The sequence below is a fragment of the Heteronotia binoei genome, chromosome 21 (genome assembly GCF_032191835.1).
Source record: "Heteronotia binoei isolate CCM8104 ecotype False Entrance Well chromosome 21, APGP_CSIRO_Hbin_v1, whole genome shotgun sequence".
Classification (NCBI taxonomy): Eukaryota; Metazoa; Chordata; class Lepidosauria; order Squamata; family Gekkonidae; genus Heteronotia; species Heteronotia binoei.
Genome location: NC_083243.1, coordinates 186,435,844 through 186,458,700, shown reverse-complemented (window position 1 = coordinate 186,458,700; position 22,857 = coordinate 186,435,844). Strand labels below are relative to the sequence as shown.

General features: G+C 43.7%; 1 protein-coding gene across 4 annotated transcripts; it reads left to right on the top strand.

The window, feature by feature from the left end:
• The first annotated feature begins 2,969 nt into the window (after positions 1 to 2,969).
• On the top strand, positions 2,970 to 17,554 carry LOC132589964 (leucine-zipper-like transcriptional regulator 1 homolog). 4 transcript variants are annotated; one of them, XM_060262766.1, is made up of 7 exons: positions 2,970 to 3,189; positions 5,175 to 5,254; positions 7,183 to 7,261; positions 11,590 to 11,636; positions 14,999 to 15,119; positions 15,687 to 15,873; positions 16,750 to 17,554. In XM_060262766.1, exons 1-7 carry the CDS (start codon positions 3,027 to 3,029, stop codon positions 17,441 to 17,443), a joined length of 1,371 nt encoding a protein of 456 aa, XP_060118749.1. In that variant the 5' UTR covers positions 2,970 to 3,026; the 3' UTR covers positions 17,444 to 17,554. The 4 variants fall into 4 exon arrangements, with proteins under 4 accessions (XP_060118749.1, XP_060118750.1, XP_060118751.1 ...); XM_060262767.1 differs by having other exon boundaries at positions 2,970 to 3,193; positions 5,179 to 5,254; XM_060262769.1 differs by having other exon boundaries at positions 3,090 to 3,189; positions 5,179 to 5,254.
• Positions 17,555 to 22,857: the final 5,303 nt, after the last annotated feature.

Here is a 22,857-nt window from a genome sequence, read left to right as displayed (position 1 = left end):
AGGGTAAAAAAGACCTCGGAGAAGAAAACGATGGCCACAAAGAACACCAATACCCCGGGGCAAATGAACGATGACTCTACTCCAATAACAAAAGGAGACCTCCTTCTCTTAAGGCAAGATTTGAATAATGACTTTAAAAGCGCTATTGCTAACTGTTTAGAACCAATTAACAAAAAGTTAACTGATTTGACAACGGAGTTAGATGTGACCGTGAAAATGGTGGAGCAGGCGGCAGAAGCCTCTCTAGTTTTAAAAACAGAGATGCAAACTATACAAACAAAAGAACAACATTTAGAGGAGAGAATTATTATGTTGGAACAGAGATGGAGGAATCTGAACTTGAAGTTTAGGGGGATTGAGGAGGGCGTGGAGTTAAGATCTGATTTATCAGTATACATGGCAAAATGGCTAGCACGTGCTCTTTCGCTGGAAGGCTCATCCCCGGCTATAGCACGAGCCTCTAGACTGGGTCCCCTATCATTGGCAAAGAAAAACAGACCTCGGGATATCTTAGTCCAGTTCATCTCTCTAAGAGCAAGGGATAGAATTCTATGGGAGGTTAGATCCAAAGGAATACTAATATATAATGACCAGAGAGTTCTGGTTGTACTGGATCTTTCACTCTGGAAAAACGCAGACGGTTAAAAATTTTTGCGGCTAAACTGTTTAATACCAACATCAAGTTTAAATGGAACAATGCATCGGATATCCTCATGCACAGAAATGGTTCAACACTTAAGATTGACTCAGTAACCACTGGGAAAGAAGTGCTCTCTCAACTCAATATCAAACTCATGGAGGAGGAAGAAAGAGCTTCAAGCCACATATAATTCTACTTGAAAGGCTTTTATTCTTGCCATCAATTATCTTACTGCACCTAAGAGGACAGCCCACTAGATGGAACTATAGTGCTTTAGTAGATGACCGCTTATAACTAATATTTTGTTGCTCTTAACGGCAAGGTTTTTTTGTTCATTTATCTGGAAACTGAAGTTTATGCTTTTATTATTTGTTGTAAGAGGAGTGTGTTATTCGGAGTGGATTTAATTAAGTAGGTGGGGGGAGAAAGATGAGTGATGAATGGGGGAGATGTTTTTTAAGTTCATAGGATTAATTATTGTTAAGTTGGTTTTATGTATGTATGTGTATGTATGTATGTGTGGGTGTATATGTATGCATATATGTGTATGGGTATGTATGTGTGCGTGTATGTGTATATTTATTTATTTATTTATATAAGTAGATTTTATGATCAATTTAATTCAAATTTGAAATCAATTTTTAGGTAGAAGTTAAGAGATATGTTTTGAAGGTTTTGAGTGTGACGTATGGATGAATTTATAAGAGTATGATTAGGAGGGTAAGATGAAAAATGACTGTTTATAGGTTTTAAAAGGGTAATAGAACGATTAGATATACATTTTGTTGTTTTTTTGGGTTGGAAAATATGATAAGATCAATTCATACGTGAAATTAATGTACTAGGAACAAAGTTGTGGTATGTGTTAGATAATACCGTAAGTGTTGTTTCATTGTATTAAATTAATACGACTTCATATTAATAGCGTTTGACTTTTAGGGTAACAGGTGGATGTTTCATGTGATTGATCTCAGTTTCTCTAAAAAAACAGCCCGAGATTAATTTTGCTGTGGAAGGGAGGGGGAAAAATAAGGTTTAAAGTTAAATAGTTCTACTTTGGTGCCTCCTGAATTATATTCTGTTTCTGCATAGGGACTTTCTTTCTGTTCAGTCTCTATATTCCCTTCCTAAGTGAAGGGACTGGAAACTTTCCCCCCAGTTGGAGACGGGTGTGTGTGGTGGTTTTATAGGTATAACGATCTGTTATTTGATTTCTGTCCACTAACAGGCCTATTCTGTGGACATCAGTTACTATTTATAATTTGTTGGAGACCATTTCTAATTGTTTGCACCCTCAGAGTTAAAAGAAGGTACTTATGCCAGTTAACGATAAGATTTTATCTTGGAACTTCAGAGGCTTTAAAAATCCAATCAAACAAAAAAGAATTTTGAATCTAATTAAAAAGGAAAGACCAAATATCATTTGTCTTCAGGAGACACACGTTTAAAAGGTGAAAATTCAGCTATTAAAATCAAATTGGATATCGCAGTCCTACTATGCTACGGGCTCCTCCAAAGCTAGAGGGGTAGCGGTTCTGTTTTCCAAGACTACTGTTTTCCAGTGTCTAAATACTAAAATTGATACTAATGGTAGGTATGTTTTTGTAGCTGGAAAGTTGGATGGTCATTTGATAATGCTCCCAATAAAGGCCAGATCCAATTTTTTACAGTCAACTTTAAATGATTTACAGTCTTTCCAAACAGGTGAATTTATCATTGGCTGTGACTTAAACTGCATTATTAACCCTAATCTTGATAAATCTTTTAGAACAAGGAAAGAGGTTAAGCATACTCAAATGACAGAACTGTGACCTTCATGCCTCTGGCTTGCCAGGGGTTGGGGTTTGACAGAATCCTTCCCCTTTTGCACATTGGACCCTAGGATTCCCCCACCCCCAACGCTAATCTGCACACAGCTTGGATGGCAGGTTGAGGGACATCCCAGAGAGGTCTGCTGTGACATTGATGCCTCTAGCATCTGGGTGTGTGTGTGTTCGACATACTCCTTCTGTTTTGCATATTGGATCTAGGATCTCTCTCCCCCCCCCCCCCAACAAGCCAATCTGCATGCAACTTGGAGGGCAGGTAAAGAAGAGTCAGCTGGAGACTCCCTGTGAGTTTGGTGTCTTTAGTCTGGGAGTGGGGGGGGGCCCAAAGTCACAGATCAGACCAGTCTGATTAATGACAAAAATCCATGAAAATTCGTAGTCCATAGTCTGAGAAACCCATGACTGATGGACTCGTATGAACCTCAGATTTTTTGATCTGTGTCCATCCCTGCTGTCAGCTATCACAATTTTGCTGTTGTTTTCCTATTACATTTAAGGTTAGTCTGTGATACTGTGGAGAAATCTTGGCATGACCACCGTTTCCAGCTGACCCGGAGATGAAAAGAAAAACAGCAGAGTATTCATGGAAGCCAGTACTGCAGACCAAAGTTTTTCCATGCGATCGATTTAAACATGCCTGCTGCATCTGCAGGGGCTTCCTTTATGTTTATGGCGGCCGGCACACCACCACCTTGAGTGACTTCTGGCGATACAGGATAGGTAGGTTTGACTGTTAATTTGTTTCATGTTTGCACCAAGCCAAGTGTTTTTTCTCTGATGATGGTTGCCTTTACTCATAAGTAGAGCAAAGAGAATCACAGCTATAGCCTAAAGTGACATAAACCCAAAGGTTTCCATGAAATTTCAAACTCCAACCAAACTTATAACAAAGAATAATTTTACAATTGTGAATATATACACAAGGTTTCTTGCCGTTCTTCTTATACAGCTCAATAAAGCTATAGTGAAATGGGGAAATATGAGTACTGCCTCGTTGTAGAAAGCAGTCAAGCTCAATTTCTACCTAAGAAGATTGGTCACCTTCAGAAGATACTGCATGGACTTCACCCCAGATGGACTTTGCATTAATTTGCCTTATAAATTTTGGAGTGGGTTTTTAGTCCTTGTAGCGTCCGATATTATTTGTATTGAATTGTGAGAATCCCATTATTCATAATTAGCCTGTTGATTTTGAAATTTCTGCAGGTGTTGGTTCTTTCTGGAACAGCTTTTGCAATCCAATCAAGTAACATCAATAAATAATGGGGAAAATATTATGGAATGACCTTTTTATTATAAGATTTATCGTGATTAATGTTTGTATTGATCATAGGAGAGGGGGGCAACACCCAGCAGCCTGTGATCTCAATGAAGTCCTGCAAATTTTCGAATAGATAAACTTCATACTCTGTAATCAGAAATGTTAAAGGATTGGAAACATGATGGCAAGGAAATATAGCCTAATTACTGTTTTCCAACTTCTGTGATTTCTACGTTCATGTATAACAGGACTTCCATAATAATAGCAAAATAAGAATATTATAGCACAGGGGTGGCCAAACTGTCTCTTTCACACATTGTGTGGCTCTCAAAGCCCCCAATGCACCGTCAGCTGGCTTGGAGAAGGCATTTGTCTCTTTATGTCACTTCTCCAAGCCAAGCCAGCGGCTTGGAGAATGCATTTAAAGTTAAAGTTGCTTTCTTTTCACCTCTCCCTCCCTCATCTGTTTTCCTTCCTTCCTGTCTTGCGGCTCTCAAACATCTAATGTTCGTGTCTTTCGGCTCTCAGATATCTGACATTTATTCTTTCTGGCTCTTACATTAAGCAGGTTTGGCCACCCCTGCTATAGCAGGTGAATAAACTGCCCACTGTTGTAAGTATCTGTGAATTACACACATACAGTTCATGCAGTCCAGTAAGACTGAGAAGGTCAGAGAATTAGATTTGCTTCTAGAAATGCTACAGGTCGAAATAGCGGGCCCAAAAGGAAGCTTAACTCTGGGAGTTTGTTATCGCCCACCGGATCAAAAAATAGAGAATGATTATAATACAACGAAAGAATTAAAGATAGCTGCTAAACATGTGCATGATTGGCTGCCAATGGAGTAGGTTGATGTACATAAGGTAAACTGAACTGTGCGTTCTGGAGAGCAGGACTGGAGCTTGATGCGGGGCTACTGGTTTTGGCGGAGGTTTCATAGCCGCAGCCATTGTTTCGGAAGCATTTTGTTTAATCCATGAGCAGCAACTGAAGCAAAGATTAAGAGATGCTATTTATAATGCATATTGTTCTTGGTTTCTTTGTAACGCAAGGCATCCAGGATTATCTGTTTCAGGGAATCAAAGTGGGTTGGATCCCATTCAAGACTCAAAGTGTATGTGTGTGGTTGGTTGGTTGGTTTTTTTTTTTTTTTTGCTGATCCCCTTCTTCTATGACAGCCCTCTAATTCCCCTTTGGTGCTAGCGTTGTGGGACCACCATCTCCCAGCACTGGGGAGCCTTTCAGGCTCCAGCAGGAGAGGGGGGAATGTGATGCATGTAAATTTTAGATGGCGCTCAAACCAATGTCTCTAAATCCACATTTGTGATCCGACTTTGTGGGATGCTACTGGAGTTAATGTAGTAGAGCCGTATTCGTGGGAGACAGATAAGGTGATGTTATGGCTCTGTTGTTTTCCTTAATAACCAGTGAAACGTTTTGTAGGCAGTAATGAATGGGAACGGCTGGACAGCTCTGAAAACGGCCCCGAAGAACTGGAAGACCATACAATGGTGGAGTATCAGGCAAGTTTGCATTAATCTAATCCTGTAATATATTTGGTGTTGCTTGCTTTCCTTTTCTCCTTATGGTCTGGGGCCTGATGCTGCAGGAAGTTCAGCGGCAGTCTCTGGTAAAAGAGCCTTCTGCTCAAGGATGGGAGCCTTCATTCGCAGTCTTTCCAATAACGAATGCAACAAACATGTTTGTGTGCAGATGCGCTTATTTCACAGGCACAATAGAAATGAAACTGCAGTGTCTTGGCTTCACATTCAGGGTACATTCTGTAGTAAACCCAGGCTTGCTCTTCCTGCTCTTTGAACCTAAGCATGATTTTTCCTCAGTGTGTAGCATCATAGGGGTAACTTAGGTTCTGAGTAGGAAACGGAGACTGGGACTGTTAACAGAGCTGCTGTGTGACATTCCAAAAACGGTTGAATTTCAGGAGCTAATTTCTTCAGGCGCTATTTTCAGTACCTCAAAGTTCTTTGGTATTAAAGGATCGCCTGTAAGCATACATGACCGCTATCCTACAGGCTAAATAACTGCTTTACCCTGAATACCTCTTCAAGACCTTCCGATAACTAGACATTTAGGACTTTTAGAACATACACATTGCAACGTTGTTAATTAGCACCTCTTAATTGGAATGAGTTGCAGATGTAAGCCTAGATTTGAATTGTGCAGAATAGCTCAGTGGGGCAAAATATATTTACAGGGCCTGTATGCATTTTCCTAATTTGTGAGGGGATAACATGGTTCGTTCATAACGTGCTGAGATGAAAGTAGACTCTTATCTGTTTTCTTTCTCCCACCCTGCACCCCAATTCATTCCTAATGAGGAATGACGAGCGGGATATCTGGTATTATTTATTTGCATGCTGCCCAGTTTCTTAGCCACAAGAAAGCACGGTTCTGTTGAGGGTGAAGGAAAAGGAACAGCCCTTCTCCTTTGGGTTGATTTTCTTCCCTAGTAAGACTACTTTGTTGTTGACCTCAGGGCTGATAAACTATAGTTGATATGGTGGCATTGTATCTGATGGGCCAAGGTCTTAGATCCTGTGCTTCCTATTCAGTGTAAGCTCAAGCATATGTGTTGTCTTTAATGTTTGCACAAATACATTTTGTGGCTTCTGCCTGAATTTGGGCTTGTGTGTGATAAGGAGTTATGTCTGCTGCGTACCAGCAAGATCTGCGCTGGTGGGCTGTTAATATTTAAATCAGCTTCATCTTTACCCTAAGAAGCAACGTGCACAAATGTAAAAGATGTGTCTCGAAACTAGAACATGTTACGTAACTTGTACCCAGAATAGTATGTTAAAGAACTTAGAGTCATTGCAGCAAAATGCTAAATGTATTGTTAAACCGCTGTCCTGTATTTTTGTATGCTACCTATCTGAAGGGAATTCGCATTAGTAAACATTAATTTCTTGGCTAAGGAACCAGCGTGGCATAGTGGTTAAAAGCAGCAGACTCTAATCTGGAAAAATCAGGTTCAGTTCTGCCTTCCCCCCACATGAAGCCAGCTGGGTGACTTTGGGTTAGTTACAGCTCTCGTGATTCTCTCAACCCCTTCAAAATAAATCTAGCTCACCGCCTAAAAGAGTTAGAACTGAAGGCTGCCAGACAGTCTTTGGATCTCCTGGCAATACTATACACAATGCCATACAATAATTAACTGTAGATTAGAATTGGAAACCTTTTTATTCTCTGTTCAATGTGTGGACTCTCACAAAAGCTAGATAGTTTCAGATGGGCATCTGTGTTAGTCTGTAGTAGCAGAACAAAAATCAAGTCCACTTGCACACCAACAGATTTGTTGAGGGTATACCATCTGACGAAGTAGGCTTTGATTTTTCAGAAGCCTAAGGTGTGCGGTGGTGGTGTTGTTTTTGCATGCAACTTTGGTTAATGTTAAGTACGGTTGACTGGAAAATCATTATTGTATTTGCAGGGTATCCTCTACATCTTTGGTGGGATGGTAGATTCAGCTTTCACACAGAAGAAGAATCCTTTCTGGTTATATGACACTGGTATGGCTTAAGACAAGTAGCATCACCAAGGGGATATCGTATAAGCAAGCCTGCAGAGGAATATTTCAGGCCCAGACTACATTACATCTAACACATGATCCCAATGTACACTAGCAGCAGGACTCCAGAACTGAGAACTCAATTCTAAAGTGCTGCAGGAGCCTGATTCAGATAAAACCCTGGTTTGAGGGGAGGAGGGGCTCTAGCCTTTTGTCTGGCTGGTTTTCCCAATCCCAAATGGTTGTGGGAGGGGGGGGGGTTGCACTTGCAGTCATTTACAGCACATGCTGCCTCCACAAAGCTGTTTTGGGATAGGAAAATGGCACTTTTGAGTAAACTGAAGCTCCTTCTTTATTTGTGTTCCTCTATCCTCCTCCTCTGTCTGTTCTCCTTCTTTATCCAAATTGGATTCTTTTGGTGCTTTAGAGGTGAGTTCCCTTGTGGAACTCACAGCGGGTGTATGTTTTTAAGTTTCTATGTTGATTTTGTATTAATAAGAACATAAGAGAAGCCGTGTTGGATCAGGCCAATGACCCATGCAGTCCAACACTCTGTGTCACACAGTGGCCAACCCCCCCCTTTCTCTACCTTCTCTAGCCCATGCATAATCTTGTAAACCTCTGTCATGTCACCTCGCAGTTGACGTTTCTCTAAGCTGAAGAGCCCCAAGCGTTTTAACCTTTCTTTATAGGGAAAGTGTTCCATCCCTTTAATCATTCTAGTTGCCCTCTTCTGCACTTTTTTCAATGATATCATATCTTTTTTGAGGTGTGGTGACCAGAATTGTACACAGTACTCCAAATGAGGCTGCACCATCGATTTATACAGGGGCATTATGATACTGGCTGATTTGTTTTCAATTCCCTTCCTAATAATTCCCAGCGTGGTGGTGTTCTTTTTATTACAGTCACACACTGTCTTGACATTTTCAGTGAGTTATCTACCACGACCCCAAGATCTCTCTCTTGGTCAGTCTCCACCAGTTCACACCCCATCAAGTTGTATTTATAGCTAGGATTTTTGGCCCCAATGTGCATTACTTTGCACTTGGCCACATTGAATCTCCTCTGCCACGTTGACGCCCACTCACCCAGCCTCAACAGATCCCTTTGGAGTTCCTCACAATCCTCTCTGGTTCTCACCACCCTGAACAATTTAGTGTCATCTGCAAATTTAGCCACTTCACTGCTCACTCCCAACTCCAAATCCTTAATGAACAAGTTAAAAAGCATGGAACTCAGTACTGAGCCCTGCGGCACCCCACTGCTTACCATCTTCCACTGTGAAAATTGCCCATTCATACTCACTCTGTTTCCTATTAATTAGCCAGTTTTTGATCCACAAGTGGACTTGTCCTTTTACTCCATGACTCTTGAGCTTACTAAGGAGCCTTGGATAAGAAAATTTATCAAAAGCTTTCTGGAAGTTAAGGTAAACAACATCTATTGGGTTTCCTCTGTCCACATGTTTGTTCACCCCCTCAAAGAACTCTAACAGGTTAGTGAGACAAGATCTTCCCTTACAGAACCCATGCTGAATCTTCCTCAATAACTTGTGTTCATCAATGTGCCTACTCATTATCTCTTTGATAATGGTTTCTACCAGCTTTCTCGGTATTGAAGTCAGACTGACTGGCCTGTAATTTCCTGGATCACCTCTGGAACCCTTTTTAAAGGTGGGGGTGACATTTGCTACCTTCTAGTCCTCAGGAACAGAGGCAGATTTCAATGAAAGATTATATATTTTTGTCAGGAGATCCACAAGTTCACCTTTGAGTCCTTTCAGAACTCTTGGGTGTATGCCATCTGGGCCTGGTGACTTATTAGTTTTTAATTTGTCTATCAGTTGTAGGACCTCCTCTCTTGTCACCTCAATCTGACTCAGGTCCTTCAACACCCCTTCCAAAATTTGCGGTTCTGGACTGGGCAAAAACTTTTCATCTTCCTTACTGAAGACAGAAGCAAAAAATGCATTCAGCTTCTCAGCCATTTCCCTATCCTCCTTCAGTAATCCTTTTACCCCTTGATCATTCAATGTAATGTAATGTAAATTAAATGTAATATGTACTTAAATGTAATTAAATGTAACAGCCCCTTAATTTGGAGAAAGTTTGGATGAAATTTCCTTTAGTCTAAGGTAAGCTCCACCAGTGAAATCCCTAAATTTGGAGAGTATGAATGTTAACAAGCTCCAACAAATAGAAGTGGAAAGGGACTGTTACCAGAAATGCTGGGCATTTCCTCTTTTTATGGGGGAATTAGCAGAAGCAGATTTAAGGAGAGCTCTTTAGGAGCAAGATTCCCACAAAGCATATAGCAGTCATAACTTCAGAGAGATAGCAGCAAGGAGCAGCTTCTAACTGACCATATAAATGCTGAAAAGTGAAACTGAGCTCCACTCCATTAAAATACATTGCAGGACAGACAAAGTTGCAAAGAAAACATGGAATGGATTTTTCATTAAGTTCTCTATTCCCAGATTAGTCTATCTGGGCACAGAGACCTTAGTGGAAAGTCCATTCTGCATTTGCTTTGCAAGCCCAGAATTGCTTCCTGCTTCAGCCTGAAAGACAAGGAAGAAGGAGCTGGGAACTTCATCAGCCTCAGAGCTTCAAAGGGTGAGGAGGGGGAAGAAAAGAGCCCCGCAGACCTGATTGAAGCCCTGGGCAGGCCAATTGTGGCCCACAGGCTGGGCATTTGACACCTCCGTAAACATACCTATAGAGAAGGAAACATCTTTCTGTTGACTGAGGCAGACATTTCCCAGAATTGCACTAGTTAGCTGGACTGTTTTTGAAGGATTTGGAAGTTACTGGCACCTGATAGCTACTGGAAAATAGGGTTTGTACAGTTGGAAGGAACAATAGACTGTGACTATGCTGCAGTATGTCTAAGAAGCTATTGTGCCAAACAGCTACCAAGCTATCAGTTTACCTTATTCAAAGCAAAAATGATCTTTTGTTATAGGACCAAGAGGGTGAGAAAACACTTGTCGTCTTTGTATGGAATATATGTTTCCTTAATCAAAGTTTTTTGGGCAGTTTGATTCAAAAACAGAATGCTGTTGCAGCAAGATTTCCTACAATTGGCTACAGCAGGAGTCCCTGCTACAAAAAAAAGTCCTGACCTTACCCAAAAATTAAAGATTTGAGACTGGGTGGTGATTGGCAGGATTGGATGGATCCAAAGATGGCTTCTTTAAGAACGGTATTACCACAGCCTCATTTAAACCTCCCCCCTCTCCACAGACTCCCGTACTAAAACACAGCTTGATAATGCCTCATATTCCCTCACCACTGGCTTTCACCAGCCATGACAGACACACATCTAAGAGGCCAAGTGGAAGGGTTGCCAAGTCCAATTTAAGAAATATCTGGGGACTTTGGAGGTGGAGCCAGGAGACATTAGGGGTGGAGCCAAGATCAAGGCTGTGACAAGCATCATTGAACTCCAAAGGGACGGTACACCTTTTCAATGCCTTCCTTCCATAGGAAATAATGAAGGATAGGGGCACCTTCTTTGGGGGCTCATAGAATTGGACCCCCTGGTCCAATCTTTTTGAAACTTGGGGGGTATTTTGGGGAGAGGCACTAGATACTGTACTGAAAATTTGGTGCCTCTATCTCAAAAAACAGCCCCCCCCCAGAGCCCCAGATACCCGCAGATCAATTCTCCATGATTTTCTATGGGAATAAATCTCCATAGGGAATAACAGAGTTCCCAGCAGACATTTCCCTCCCCTCCCCCTCGTTTTCTGACGACCGTGAAGCGGGGGGAGGGTCTCCAAACTGGGGGATCCCCTGCCCCCACCTGGGGATTGGCAACCCAACCAAGTGGTCAGCTTAACAGTACCGAGGATTCTGTCAATATCAGCCTGGGTGTGTTGGCTGAAGGTGTCAGATGCAGAATCCAAAGGTGGCCAAGGGGTCTGCCGTTCACATATTGTATCAGTGTTGGCAGGCAGGTTGTGGTGCAGTGTCAAGACCTTATCCACAAAAAAGTTTGCAAAAGCCTCGCAGTTAATGGTCACATTACTAGCATTTTGAGTTCTCTCCATAAGATAAGTTAATGACCTAATTGTCCTACGTAATTTTGCTGGGTGAGAGCTAGTGGCTGCAATGGAGGCTATAAAGAATTTCCTTTTAGCAGGCTTCCGACAGCATTCGTAGGATTTTAGAAACATTCCTGCTGAAGGGAGTTGAGCAACTGAAAATGTGTCCTTTTCCTTCAAAACGGTCAGGATCTTATACTGAGCTGAAAAAAAGAGCAATATCACCTCTTATCTCTTGGCAGTGTAACAGGCACTTTGTTAAAATTGTATTTCTGCAGATTCAGCCAAGTGGCTTCAGTGCCAGCTCACAGCAGTAGAGGGTGAGGTAAGAAACTGGAAAACAAAAGTATGAATCATATATGAAACATGTTTGCTTTGTTGATTAAACAGCTTGCTTTGGAATATGTTGTGAAAACAGTTCCAGTCTGGGCTTGGCCTGGGAGATGGGGCAGTGAAATAAATGGTATGATAAGAACATAAGAACAAGAGAAGCCATGTTGGATCAGGCCAATGGCCCATCCAGTCCAACTCTCTGTGTCACATAAGAACAGAAGAGAAGCCCTGTTGGATCAGGCCAGTGGCCCATCCAGTCCAACACTCTGTGTCACATAAGAACAGAAGAGAAGCCATGCTGGATCAGGCCAATGGCCCCTCCAGTCCAACACTCTGTGTCACATAAGAACATAAGAGAAGCCCTGTTGGATCAGGCCAATGGCCCATTCAGTCCAACACTCTGTGTCACATAAGAACATAAGAGAAGCCATGTTGGATCAGGCCAATGGCCCCTCCGGTCCAACACTCTGTGTCACATAAGAGAAGTCCTGTTGGATCAGGCCAATGGCCCATCCAGTCCAACACTCTGTGTCACATAAGAACATAAGAGAAGCCATGTTGGATCAGGCCAATGGCCCATCCAGTCCAACACTCTGTGTCACACAGTGGCCAAAAAATTTATATATATATATATATATATATATATATATATATATATATATATATATATATATATATATATACACACACATGTATACACACTGTGGCTAATAGCCACTGATAGACCTATGATGTTGCATTGCTCCTGTTAGAGAACCTTTAATTATTCACCCTTTAAATAAGATACCCATGAAAAACTGTTTCAAAGTATTCTAGAATGGGGAAAGCCAGTTTAGAAGAAAAAAGCAAACCGGAGGCATGACATTCAGATCCCAATCCCCCAAAGCCACCGCTCATGCCGGGGAGGGAGGGAGGAAGGGTATGGTTGTGTGTGTATGGGCATCGAGCCTCCCAGCTTTGGGCAGTGCCACATTGGTGCCAGCCCAAAAGGTGAGGAGCTTGGGAGTGACCTTGGATGCCTCCCTTTTTATGGAGGCCAAGATGACAATGGTTGCCAGGTCTGCCTTTTGTTATCTTCGGCAGATCAGGCAGCCAGCACCATATCTCTCCGCCCAGGACCTGGCTACAGTGATCCATGCAATGGTCACTTCCAGACTAGACTGCTGTAACTCGCTGTACGCTGGCTTACCCTTGAGACTGATCTGGAAACTGCAGTGGGTGCAGAATGCCCTATTAGGGGAGGGACGGTGGTGGCTCAGTGGTAGAGCATCTGCTTGGGAAGCAGAAGGTCCCAGGTTCAATCCCCGGCATCTCCAAAAAAGGGTCCAGGCAAATAGGTGTGAAAAGCCTCAGCTTGAGACCCTGGAGAGCCGCTGCCAGTCTGAGAAGACAATACTGACTTTGATGGACCCAGGGTCTGATTCAGTATAAGGCAGCTTCATATGTTCATATGTTCAATGCGGCGGTTCGCCTGCTGACTGCACCAACTTTACAGGTGGGCATTCGGCCGGCGCTCCACAGTCTGCTCTGGCTGCCCATCGAGTACCGGATCCGCTTCAAGGTTCTAGGTTAGTGCTAACATTTAAAGCCTTACGCAGCCTGGGACCAGCATGCCTGCCGGATCGTCTCTTTCCATATATGCCCAGGAGGTCATTACATTCGGCCTCCCAACATCTGTTGGCTGTCCCCGGCCCAAGAGACGCCCGCCTCACCTCAACTAGGGCCAGGGCTTTTTCAGTCATGGCCCCAACCTGGTGGAAACAGCTCCCTATTGAGATCCGGGCCCTACCTGGACTATTTGCCTTCCGTAGGGCCTGTAAAACGGAGCTGTTCCGCCAGGCTTTTAGCTGAGGCTGCGGGCCTCTATTCTTGATCTGGTTGGCCTCCCCAGCCAGCACTGTCATCTGTGCTAGGAATGGGAATAAAAACTGCCATCCCTATGAGATATGACTAAGCTGGGCAATATGTGATGTCATGGTAATCTGAGTGCTGTTGAGTTGTCTGTTTTAAAATGTTTTTATTGTACTTTATTGTTCGTACTCCACCCTGGTTGTACTCCACCCTGAGCCCTACGGGGAATGGGCAGAATAGAAATTTACTAAAATAAATAATATGTGATGGGTATGCTTTCATTTCAAGTGTGTGGGGCAATCTCAAGTCTCGAACTGCCTTCCCCTCTTCCAAGACTACAGTAATAATGGAGTTGAAGAAGATGATGATATTGGATTTATATCCCGCCCTCCACTCCGAAGAGTCTCAGAGCGGCTCACAATCTCCTTTCCCTTCCTCCCCCACAACAGACACCCTGTGAGGTGGGTGGGGCTGGAGAGGGCTCTCCCAGCAGCTGCCCTTTCAAGGACAACCTCTGCCAGAGCTATGGCTGACCCAAGGCCATGCTAGCAGGTGCAAGTGGAGGAGTGGGGAATCAAACCCAGTTCTCCCAGATAAGAGTCTGCACACTTAACCACTACACCAAACTGGCTCTCCGGTTGAGCAGGACACCCTGGATTTCCAGTTATGTTCCCTCCTACTGGGCTGTACCAGAGTTCTGCTTCTACATTTGGTAGTGGTTAAGTGTGTGGACTCTTATTTGGGAGAACCGGATTTTATTCCCCACTCCTCCAGTTGCAGCTGCTGGAATGGTCTTGGGTCAGTCATAGCTCTTGCAGAGCTGTCTTTGAAAGGGCAGCTTCCGGAAGAGATCTTTCAGCCCCACCCACCTCACAGGGTGTCTGTTGTGGGGGAGGAAGGTAAAGGAGATTGTGAGCCACTCTGAGACACTGAGATTCGGAGTGAAGGGCAGGATATAAATCCAATATCATCATCATCTTCTACATTTTAAGGAATTTACAGACTGCTTTAAACATTATTTTAAAAGGTACGGCATCACCAACTTTGCGCAGAGTTTGCATCACTTCTTGGAAAGGCTAAACAGCTTGGTAATTCTGAAGCTATGCTAGGTTTGAGGAGTGGTGCCTCATACAAATTATTTTAAGAAGAGCTTCCATAGGGCAACTTTGTTTTTTTGTGAAATCATTTTTTTAGAGGTCCAGTACTCTGCTAAAAAGAAGAAAGAGTTTTGTAATACAGTTGTATTTTTGTCTTACTGAACGAAAATGGTAGGATAGCATGCGTCTCTACTGTACCGCATCGTAGTGAAACACAAGTGAGCTGGGTGCTTTTGCCACCTTGCTGATAATAAAAGTCATATTCTAACCCCTATTCCTTACTCCTGTACATGGTTGCAACTAGCAGAACAATGTTACTGATGATGATAATGAACTGTCTGATAAAGTGTGACTGCTTTTGTAGCAGCAACTGTTAATAAGTGTTGCACTTCAATTATCTTTCCAGGAAACAGCTCCTACTAACCGTAAGGGCCATAGTGCGGTCGTCTACCGGGGCAGTATGTACATCTATGGTGGATACATTGACATTAAAGGTGTTTCTCAAGAATTCTGGATTTTTCGTTTTGGTAAGTATATGCAGATGAGCAGAATGGCTTGTGGCTATTTTATACCAACCCTTGAAAAGCCCCGGAATAGGAATGCAGTCTCATATTTGCCTTCAGCTCTATGTGTCAAGTCTGTCTGTAAACTCTGGCTCAGTCAAAGAGCATTCTGGGTAGAACCAAAGTAGAACCAAATGCTGCTAGCTCAAACCTTCCCTACCCCCTCCTTTCCTGTAGTGGGTAACTTTGCTTTGAAATGGAAAGATGTGAAAGTCTTATCTGTGCCTTCTCAGGCTTGGCTCTCAGGAGGGAGTCAAGAGCCCAAGACGATCAAGGCCATGCAAGCCTGAGAACGAATTGGTAACATCAATGTGTGAATGTTCCCTGCATAATCCCCCCTCCCTTAGGAATTCCTCTGAAGTATCCCTTATATGCAATGTATCATGATATACTCTTTAGTCTTTCAATGCTGGCTTAGCCTCAAGTATCAGTATCAATAAAATAGTTTCTTTGTATCAACAACGACTCGTTATTGAATCTGCCGACTTGACACTATGATGGTGACTAACGGTTGTAATCCTTTGTTTTCAGATACAAAACAGTGGTGCCCTGTACCAGCTACTCTGTATGGTTGCAGCCCAGGCCCTCGGCACGGTCATGCAGCTGTGGTTTACAGCAGTGGCATGTACTTGTTCGGAGGGCTGATGGGACTGAGTGAGCAAAACGACTTCTGGAAGTGGGATTTCATAGCTGCCAACTGGTGTAGCATCAGAAGAAGGTAAACTTTTTAGCTGAGAAATTCACCTGCAGCCCTGGTTATCAGCCAATTTGGCAGAGGGGGGGGGGGAATCTCTTTCCTACCTAACAGCGATACTATTTGCAGAAGTAAATTAACAAGATGCTTAGATCTGTTGTAGCTGGGCTTTGCTGTATTCTTATTACTTTGAAAGTCAGGTTCTATTCCGGACTTTTGATAGGTGTACGTACTGTCAAGCGTACATTGTCACATCATTCTAATCATTGTTGGCCAGGATCTAAGGAAACTTGGACATGAGCAGAAAGCACTTCTGTGTATGTATGCCCACATCGCTTTCCTATTTGCATCCCCTTACACCATACTGCATTCTGCACCTGATGGCATTCTTGAAGGTCAGGTGTGATGCTGGAAAGCGTTGCTGTAGAAAAGGATAGCCAGAAAAGTATAGTGAGCATCCCGGTCTTTGATCCCAGCTCTTGTTTTTTAGTGGATACAAAGATAAATAGACATGCAAAACTATACTTTTAAAAAGAGAGTGCCAATTTCTCCTAAAAGCATTCTGGAAAGCATGTAGTCAGTTATCTGGATTAGTGCAACATGAATTCAGAATTACTGGTATTACAGGAAAAGCTGGAGAATTTGTGCTGATTGAATCAATACACAGGGATCCATAATAGTAATAATTGCACAAGATGGAGCTGCTTTAGGGTGCAGTGGAGATTTTCCATTGCATAGATTGAGCTAATCTGGATATATAACATGGAGAGAACTACACGGGATGAGAAAAGTAAAGCGATTTATTAATTATTGTCCTTCCTCTGAACTTATCAAACGTGCATTTAGAAATTTTCTTTCCGTGTCATCTGTGTGAATATTATTGCATCGTCTGTGTTTCAGCCAGGGACCTCCCAAAGTGGTGGGACATTCTGCTTTAATCTTTCAAGACTCCATGATTGTCTTCGGCGGAGGAATTTCTAATATGAAGCCAAACGGCACCTTGTGGAAGTACCACTTTCCTTCTGAGATGTGGGAAAAAAAAGTCGGCCCGAAGGATGGGAATCCTTCCTGCAAAGCTTATCACTGCCTCCTGGGCCTTGGATACGGTTTCCAGGAGATGGCCGACGCTTCATGCGTATCACTGAACTGCTGTTCACATCGGAAAGAAAAACGTTGCTCAAAGCTACGAGCCATCTCAAAGCAGCATTCTTGTTTGTGTGAGTACTTTCAGCCAGGGCCTGCATACCGAGCATTCAACAATGATGATGGTAATGAAATAGAAATGAGCGTCCTTCACCAACCTTCAAAACAGCCAGGATTCTGTTCACTCCAGACCATTTCCAATGCAGAACTGAGTGCAAACCAGCCCGCAGGTCTCTTATCCAAGAAAGAGAAAATCTCATACCTCGATCTTTCCACTGAACAGGATCAAGTTACCCCTGCTGCTCCAGAGAAGGAGGCAGGCTTCAACTGTCTAAACTCTGACCGTGTGGATATTGGGGAGCTCTCGGCTGTCCTGTTTGTTGTCGGTGGTAAACCTTTCTCTAGTTCATCTGCGATCTCATTTTGGCAAATGGAGCTGGACACAATTTAAATGGCACACATACCAAGTAGGGAGAGTATTGTGCCTAGAGTGAATGAAAAAGAAGTCCGGGAGACTACCACGCGTACTGATGAGTCTCTTACTACAAAATCAAAGTGGCCATTTGAAAGTGTGGTCCTCCTCACAAGCAGCCCAAGTGTCGCTCTACATTCAGGGCCAGCGCTACCCACGCCAGGTAGGTGGCCACCTAGGGTGCCACCTGGCCACAGGGGTGGCAGGTGCTTCCTCCCCCTCCCTGCATGTGCCCCACCATCCCTAGTGCTCCTTTCCCCCCGCTGCCATGCTTGGCCTCTCTGCCGCCCTCCTCCAGCTTGCCATCTTGCAGCGGCAGGGAAGGGGCTGTCCTGCAGGAGGAGTGAGCAAGTGGGGCGGGCAGGCAGGGCTGGCCTCTCTCCCTCCCCATCCTCTTCTGTAGCAGTGGGCTGGTGGCAGAGCCGGCTGCTGGATGACGACACCCTCCACCACACTCCCCGGGGAGACCCAAGCCTTACTTCTGAGCAGGCGGGTTGCACCTACTCCCAAGGTCTTGTGCAGCTGGAAAGGGGGAGGTTGGCTGTGTGTGAAATGAATTAGAGACGGAGCAGAGGCAGGCCTGACGGGGATGTGCAGCCAGGGGCTCGCAGCTGGGGAGGAGGGGCCGTCACTGGCCTCCACTCCAGCCTTGCCCTGCCCTTTCTTGGGCTAGGTATTCGGCTCTTGGCTGCAGTTGCTCTTAACATGCCCCCTACGCCTCCCAGCACCTGATATTTGGAAAGGGAGAATTAAAAGGTTGGCGGGAGGGAAGGATTTTTTCCCCCTTGCTGCTTCCCTCTTTGCCCGTCCCTGTCTGAGAGTGCCAGGCAGGCAGGCTGCTCTGAGACCTGCGGACTTTCTGCTCCCAACTCCTCTCTTGGGCAAGAGCTGGAGTCTATCACGTGTCTTAGCAAGTCAGCTATGGGGCAGGCAGTGGGTGGTGGGGGGGCCTTGCCTAGGACACAACCCTACTGCTGGCCCTGTCTGCATTCAGACGGAATATTTGGGAATGACAGTTTGAACATGCTTTCCTGCATACGAACATAAGAGAAGCCATGTTGGATCAGGCCAATGGCCCCTCCAGTCCAACACTCTGTGTCACATAAAAACATAAGAGAAGCCATGTTGGATCAGGCCAATGGCCCCTCCAGTCCAACACTCTGTGTCACATAAGAACATAAGAGAAGCCCTGTTGGATCAGGCCAATGGCCCATCCAGTCCAACACTCTGTGTCACATAAGAGAAGCCATGTTGGATCAGGCCAATGGCCCATCCAGTCCAATACTCTGTGTCACATAAGAACATAAGAGAAGCCCTGTTGGATCAGGCCAATGGCCCCTCCAGTCCAACACTCTGTGTCACATAAGAACATAAGAGAAGCCATGTTGGATCAGGCCAATGGCCCATCCAGTCCAACACTCTGAGTCACATAAGAACGTAAGAGAAGCCATGTTGGATCAGGCCAATGGCCCATCCAGTCCAACACTCTGTGTCACATAAGAACATAAGAGAAGCCCTGTTGGATCAGGCCAATGGCCCCTCCAGTCCAACACTCTGTGTCACATAAGAACATAAGAGAAGCCATGTTGGATCAGGCCAATGGCCCATCCAGTCCAACACTCTGTGTCACATAAGAACATAAGAGAAGCCATGTTGGATCAGGCCAATGGCCCATCCAGTCCAACACTCTGTGTCACATAAGAACATAAGAGAAGCCATGTTGGATCAGGCCAATGGCCCATCCAGTCCAACACTCTGTGTCACATAAGAACATAAGAGAAGCCATGTTGGATCAGGCCAATGGCCCATCCAGTCCAACACTCTGTGTCACATAAGAACATAAGAGAAGCCATGTTGGATCAGGCCAATGGCCCATCCAGTCCAACACTCTGTGTCACATAAGAACATAAGAGAAGCCATGTTGGATCAGGCCAATGGCCCATCCAGTCCAACACTCTGTGTCACACAGTAGCCGTAAAAACAAAACCCAGGCGCCATCAGTGGGGCCAGAACTACTAGAAGCCCTGCCACTGTGCCCCCCCTCCCCCACAAGCACCAATACAGAGCATCACTGCCCCAGAGTTCCAACGATAAGCTATGGCTAATAGCCACTGATGGCTCTGTATGTTTATCCAATCCCCTCTTGAAACTGTCTACACTTGCAGCCACCACCTCCTGTGGCAGTGAATTCCACGTGTTAATCACCTTTTGGGTGAAGAAGTGCTTCCTTTTATCCGTTCTAACCCAACTGCTCAGCAATTTCATTGAATGTCTACAAGTTCTCATATTGTTGGAAAGGGAGAAAAGTCTCTTCTTAAACTACCCTATCCCCCTTTAACGAACTTGCAGACCGAACACATATTTTTGTGCAGGTTGTTGATCCGGAAGACCTGCTGAATGTTACAACTTGTGTTTAGCATTTGCGACTGTAACTTAAGGATCCCTACAATAACTCTTTAATAAAGGGCAATATTATTCCTATGTGTGTTTTTTTAAAAAGGCCCTTGCCAACAGAGCAGGCTCCTTCTATATATTACGTGCCAGCTGTCTAGCAGCCAACGTAACAGGCTTCCTGTTCGATACTGTTCCGGCCCACACCAAGTGAAGGGTCGGTATCAGGAAGGAGAAGAGACACCTCAGCAGAACCTATATAGATATTCTCCAAGTATGAGGGTTCTAGGTTTGCAGGAGGAAATGCCATGTTAGAAAAATGAAATTCGAAGGTTCTAGAGGCAACAAATTATGCGCCGAATGCCAATTTCTATGTTTATCTAGTGTGATCACAATACTCTGCCTATTGGGTTTCCACAATACTTCCAAGTCACAAAACTGCAGGCTAATAAAAGCTGCCTTTGATTTCACGGGTCCCTACAATTAAATGAAGCTCCCCCATGCCTAATTTTCTAGGTTTGTGAGTGAAGTATTTTATTCTCCAGTCAGAGGGAGAATGTAGTCCTTTGAAGTCACTCTTTTCTTGACCCGTAGTGAAGGATGCAGAGGAACAAGCAAAGACTGCCATGGTGATCTTGAGGATTTAGCCTGGTTCACAAATTCCAGTGTCATGTGGGAATTATCCAAATTTGTCTAGCTTTCCTATTTTTGTGATTTTTCAGCAATTAACCTTTACCGCCTTTTAAAATGTAATGTGCTAAAGATGGTTAAAATGTGTTATTTCTTTTCCCAAAGGAAAATAAATGGCAAATTATTTAAATCTAAACACTTACAGCTTTTATTGGAGTCAATGATGTTTGTTCAGCATTCCTATGGGGAACAAGTTGCTGCATGAAATGAATAACTCGCTGCTGCGCAAGACACTCCTCGTATGACGACGTCAGCAGAGATCGGGACCACAGAGGTATAGAAGCTGAAGAAAAACAACTCGCCCCATGTGAAAAATAATTATATAATCCACTAAATACAATTTCTATGTCTCAGATAACAATACAATGGTACAGTAAGAAAACCATCCGATGTACGACACAGCTACTGTCCAAAAAACATGTAACATTCGGTCGGGGCTTCGGGGTCTGCACTGGCTGCCAATAACATTCCGAGTCCGGTACAAGGTGTTGGTCATTACCTTTAAAGCCCTATATGGCCTAGGACCTGCCTACCTTAGGGACCGTCTCTCCCCACACGTTCCCCAGAGAGTACTACGATCGGGCTCACAAAATCTGCTAGTAATCCCCGGGCCAAAGGAGGTCCGTCTGAAATCCACCAGGGATCGGGCCTTCTCGGTAATGGCGCCTTACTGGTGGAACCAGCTGCCGGAAGAGGTGAGGGCCCTGCGGGACCTAGGGCAGTTCCGCAGGGCCTGTAAAACAGTCCTCTTCCGGCTGGCCTACAACAACTAACTGACACTGAGAATTTCTGGATGGAATTAGAATGCATTTAACAGACTGCTGGTTTTTATGTCTTATGTTTTATTAATTTATTGTTTTAATCCTTATTATGTAAATGTTTTTAAGATAAACTTATGTAAGTTTATGTGTTGTGAGCCGCCCTGAGCCACTTCGGTGGGAAGGGCGGAATATAAGTCAAAATATAAATAAATAAATAAACATTCAAACTGTAGTCCAACAATAAAAGAAACGGTCCAATTTCATTTTGGATATGAACTATCCTTCTAGGAGCTGTCTTTCATATTCTTAGGTTCAGTAGAGTTGGAGTGCCATAATTTATTTTCTGGCTTCCCAAGATTTTATTTTTATTTTTCTGGAACACCACTGCCAATTTCAATCCACCCAATCAAATGCCGCCAGATTGAAATAGGCAGTGGCGTTCCAGAAAAATAAAACAAAAACTTCGGAAGCCAGAAAATGACTTACGGCTCTTCAACTCTACTGAACCTAAGAATTTGAAAGACAGCCCCTAGGAGGAGGATAGTTCATATCCAAAACGAAATTGGACTGGTTCTTTTAGCGTTGGACTACAGTTTGAATGTTACACGTTTTTTGGACAGTAGCTGTGTCGTGCATTGGATGGTTTTCTTACTGTACCACTGTATTGTTATCTGAGACAGAAATTGTATTTGGTGGATTATATACTTATTTTTCACATGGAGCGAGTTGTTTTTCTTCAGCTTCTATACCTCTGTGGTCCCGATCTCTGCTGACGTCATCATACGAGGAGTGTCTTGTGCAGCAGCTAGTTATTCATTTCATGCAACTTGTTCCCCATAGGAATGCTGAACAAACATAATTTACTCCAATAAAAGCTGTAAGTGTTTAGAGAATTATTTTTCACACGTGTGAATTTGTTGTTTTTCTTCAGCACAAGACGCTCCTGTCAGAACCCCTCACAGGTTTCTGCCATTTATTATGTTTTATTGCTTCAGGCCGTGTAGTACTACATATATATATGTATTATATCCATCTAGCTGACCATTAGGTATATCATCTATCCTTGGCCTCTTCCCTTTTGTCTCTCCTGCCTCCCCCTCCTCCTTTCCCCTTCCTGCTTTCCTTTGTGCCTGCTGGTTGGAAGATATCTCACGTCCTTGAGAGACTTCAGTTACAACATGAAACACATCCCCATGCAAATTGCTTAGAGCAGGGGTGTCAAACTCATTTGTTATCAGGGCCGGGTCTGACATAAATGACACTTTGCCAAGTGGGCCATGTGTGTAATGCTGGGCAGTGGAGACATCAACTTTATAAAGGACACAGAAAAACACAATTTTTTTAAAAAAACTTAAAATAAGCTTAAAAGATCAGCACTCTTGCAATATTTTATTTCTGAGAACTGACATAACTTGCTTTGAATTATAACCTGGAGACAACGTCTGTGCTGTAGCAATCTTGAGTATGCTGTTCAGATTTGTGCCTGTAAGTTGCAAGCCTACTTTTGATTTATTGACATCGATTACAGAAGTTTCATGGTCAATGCTTTGA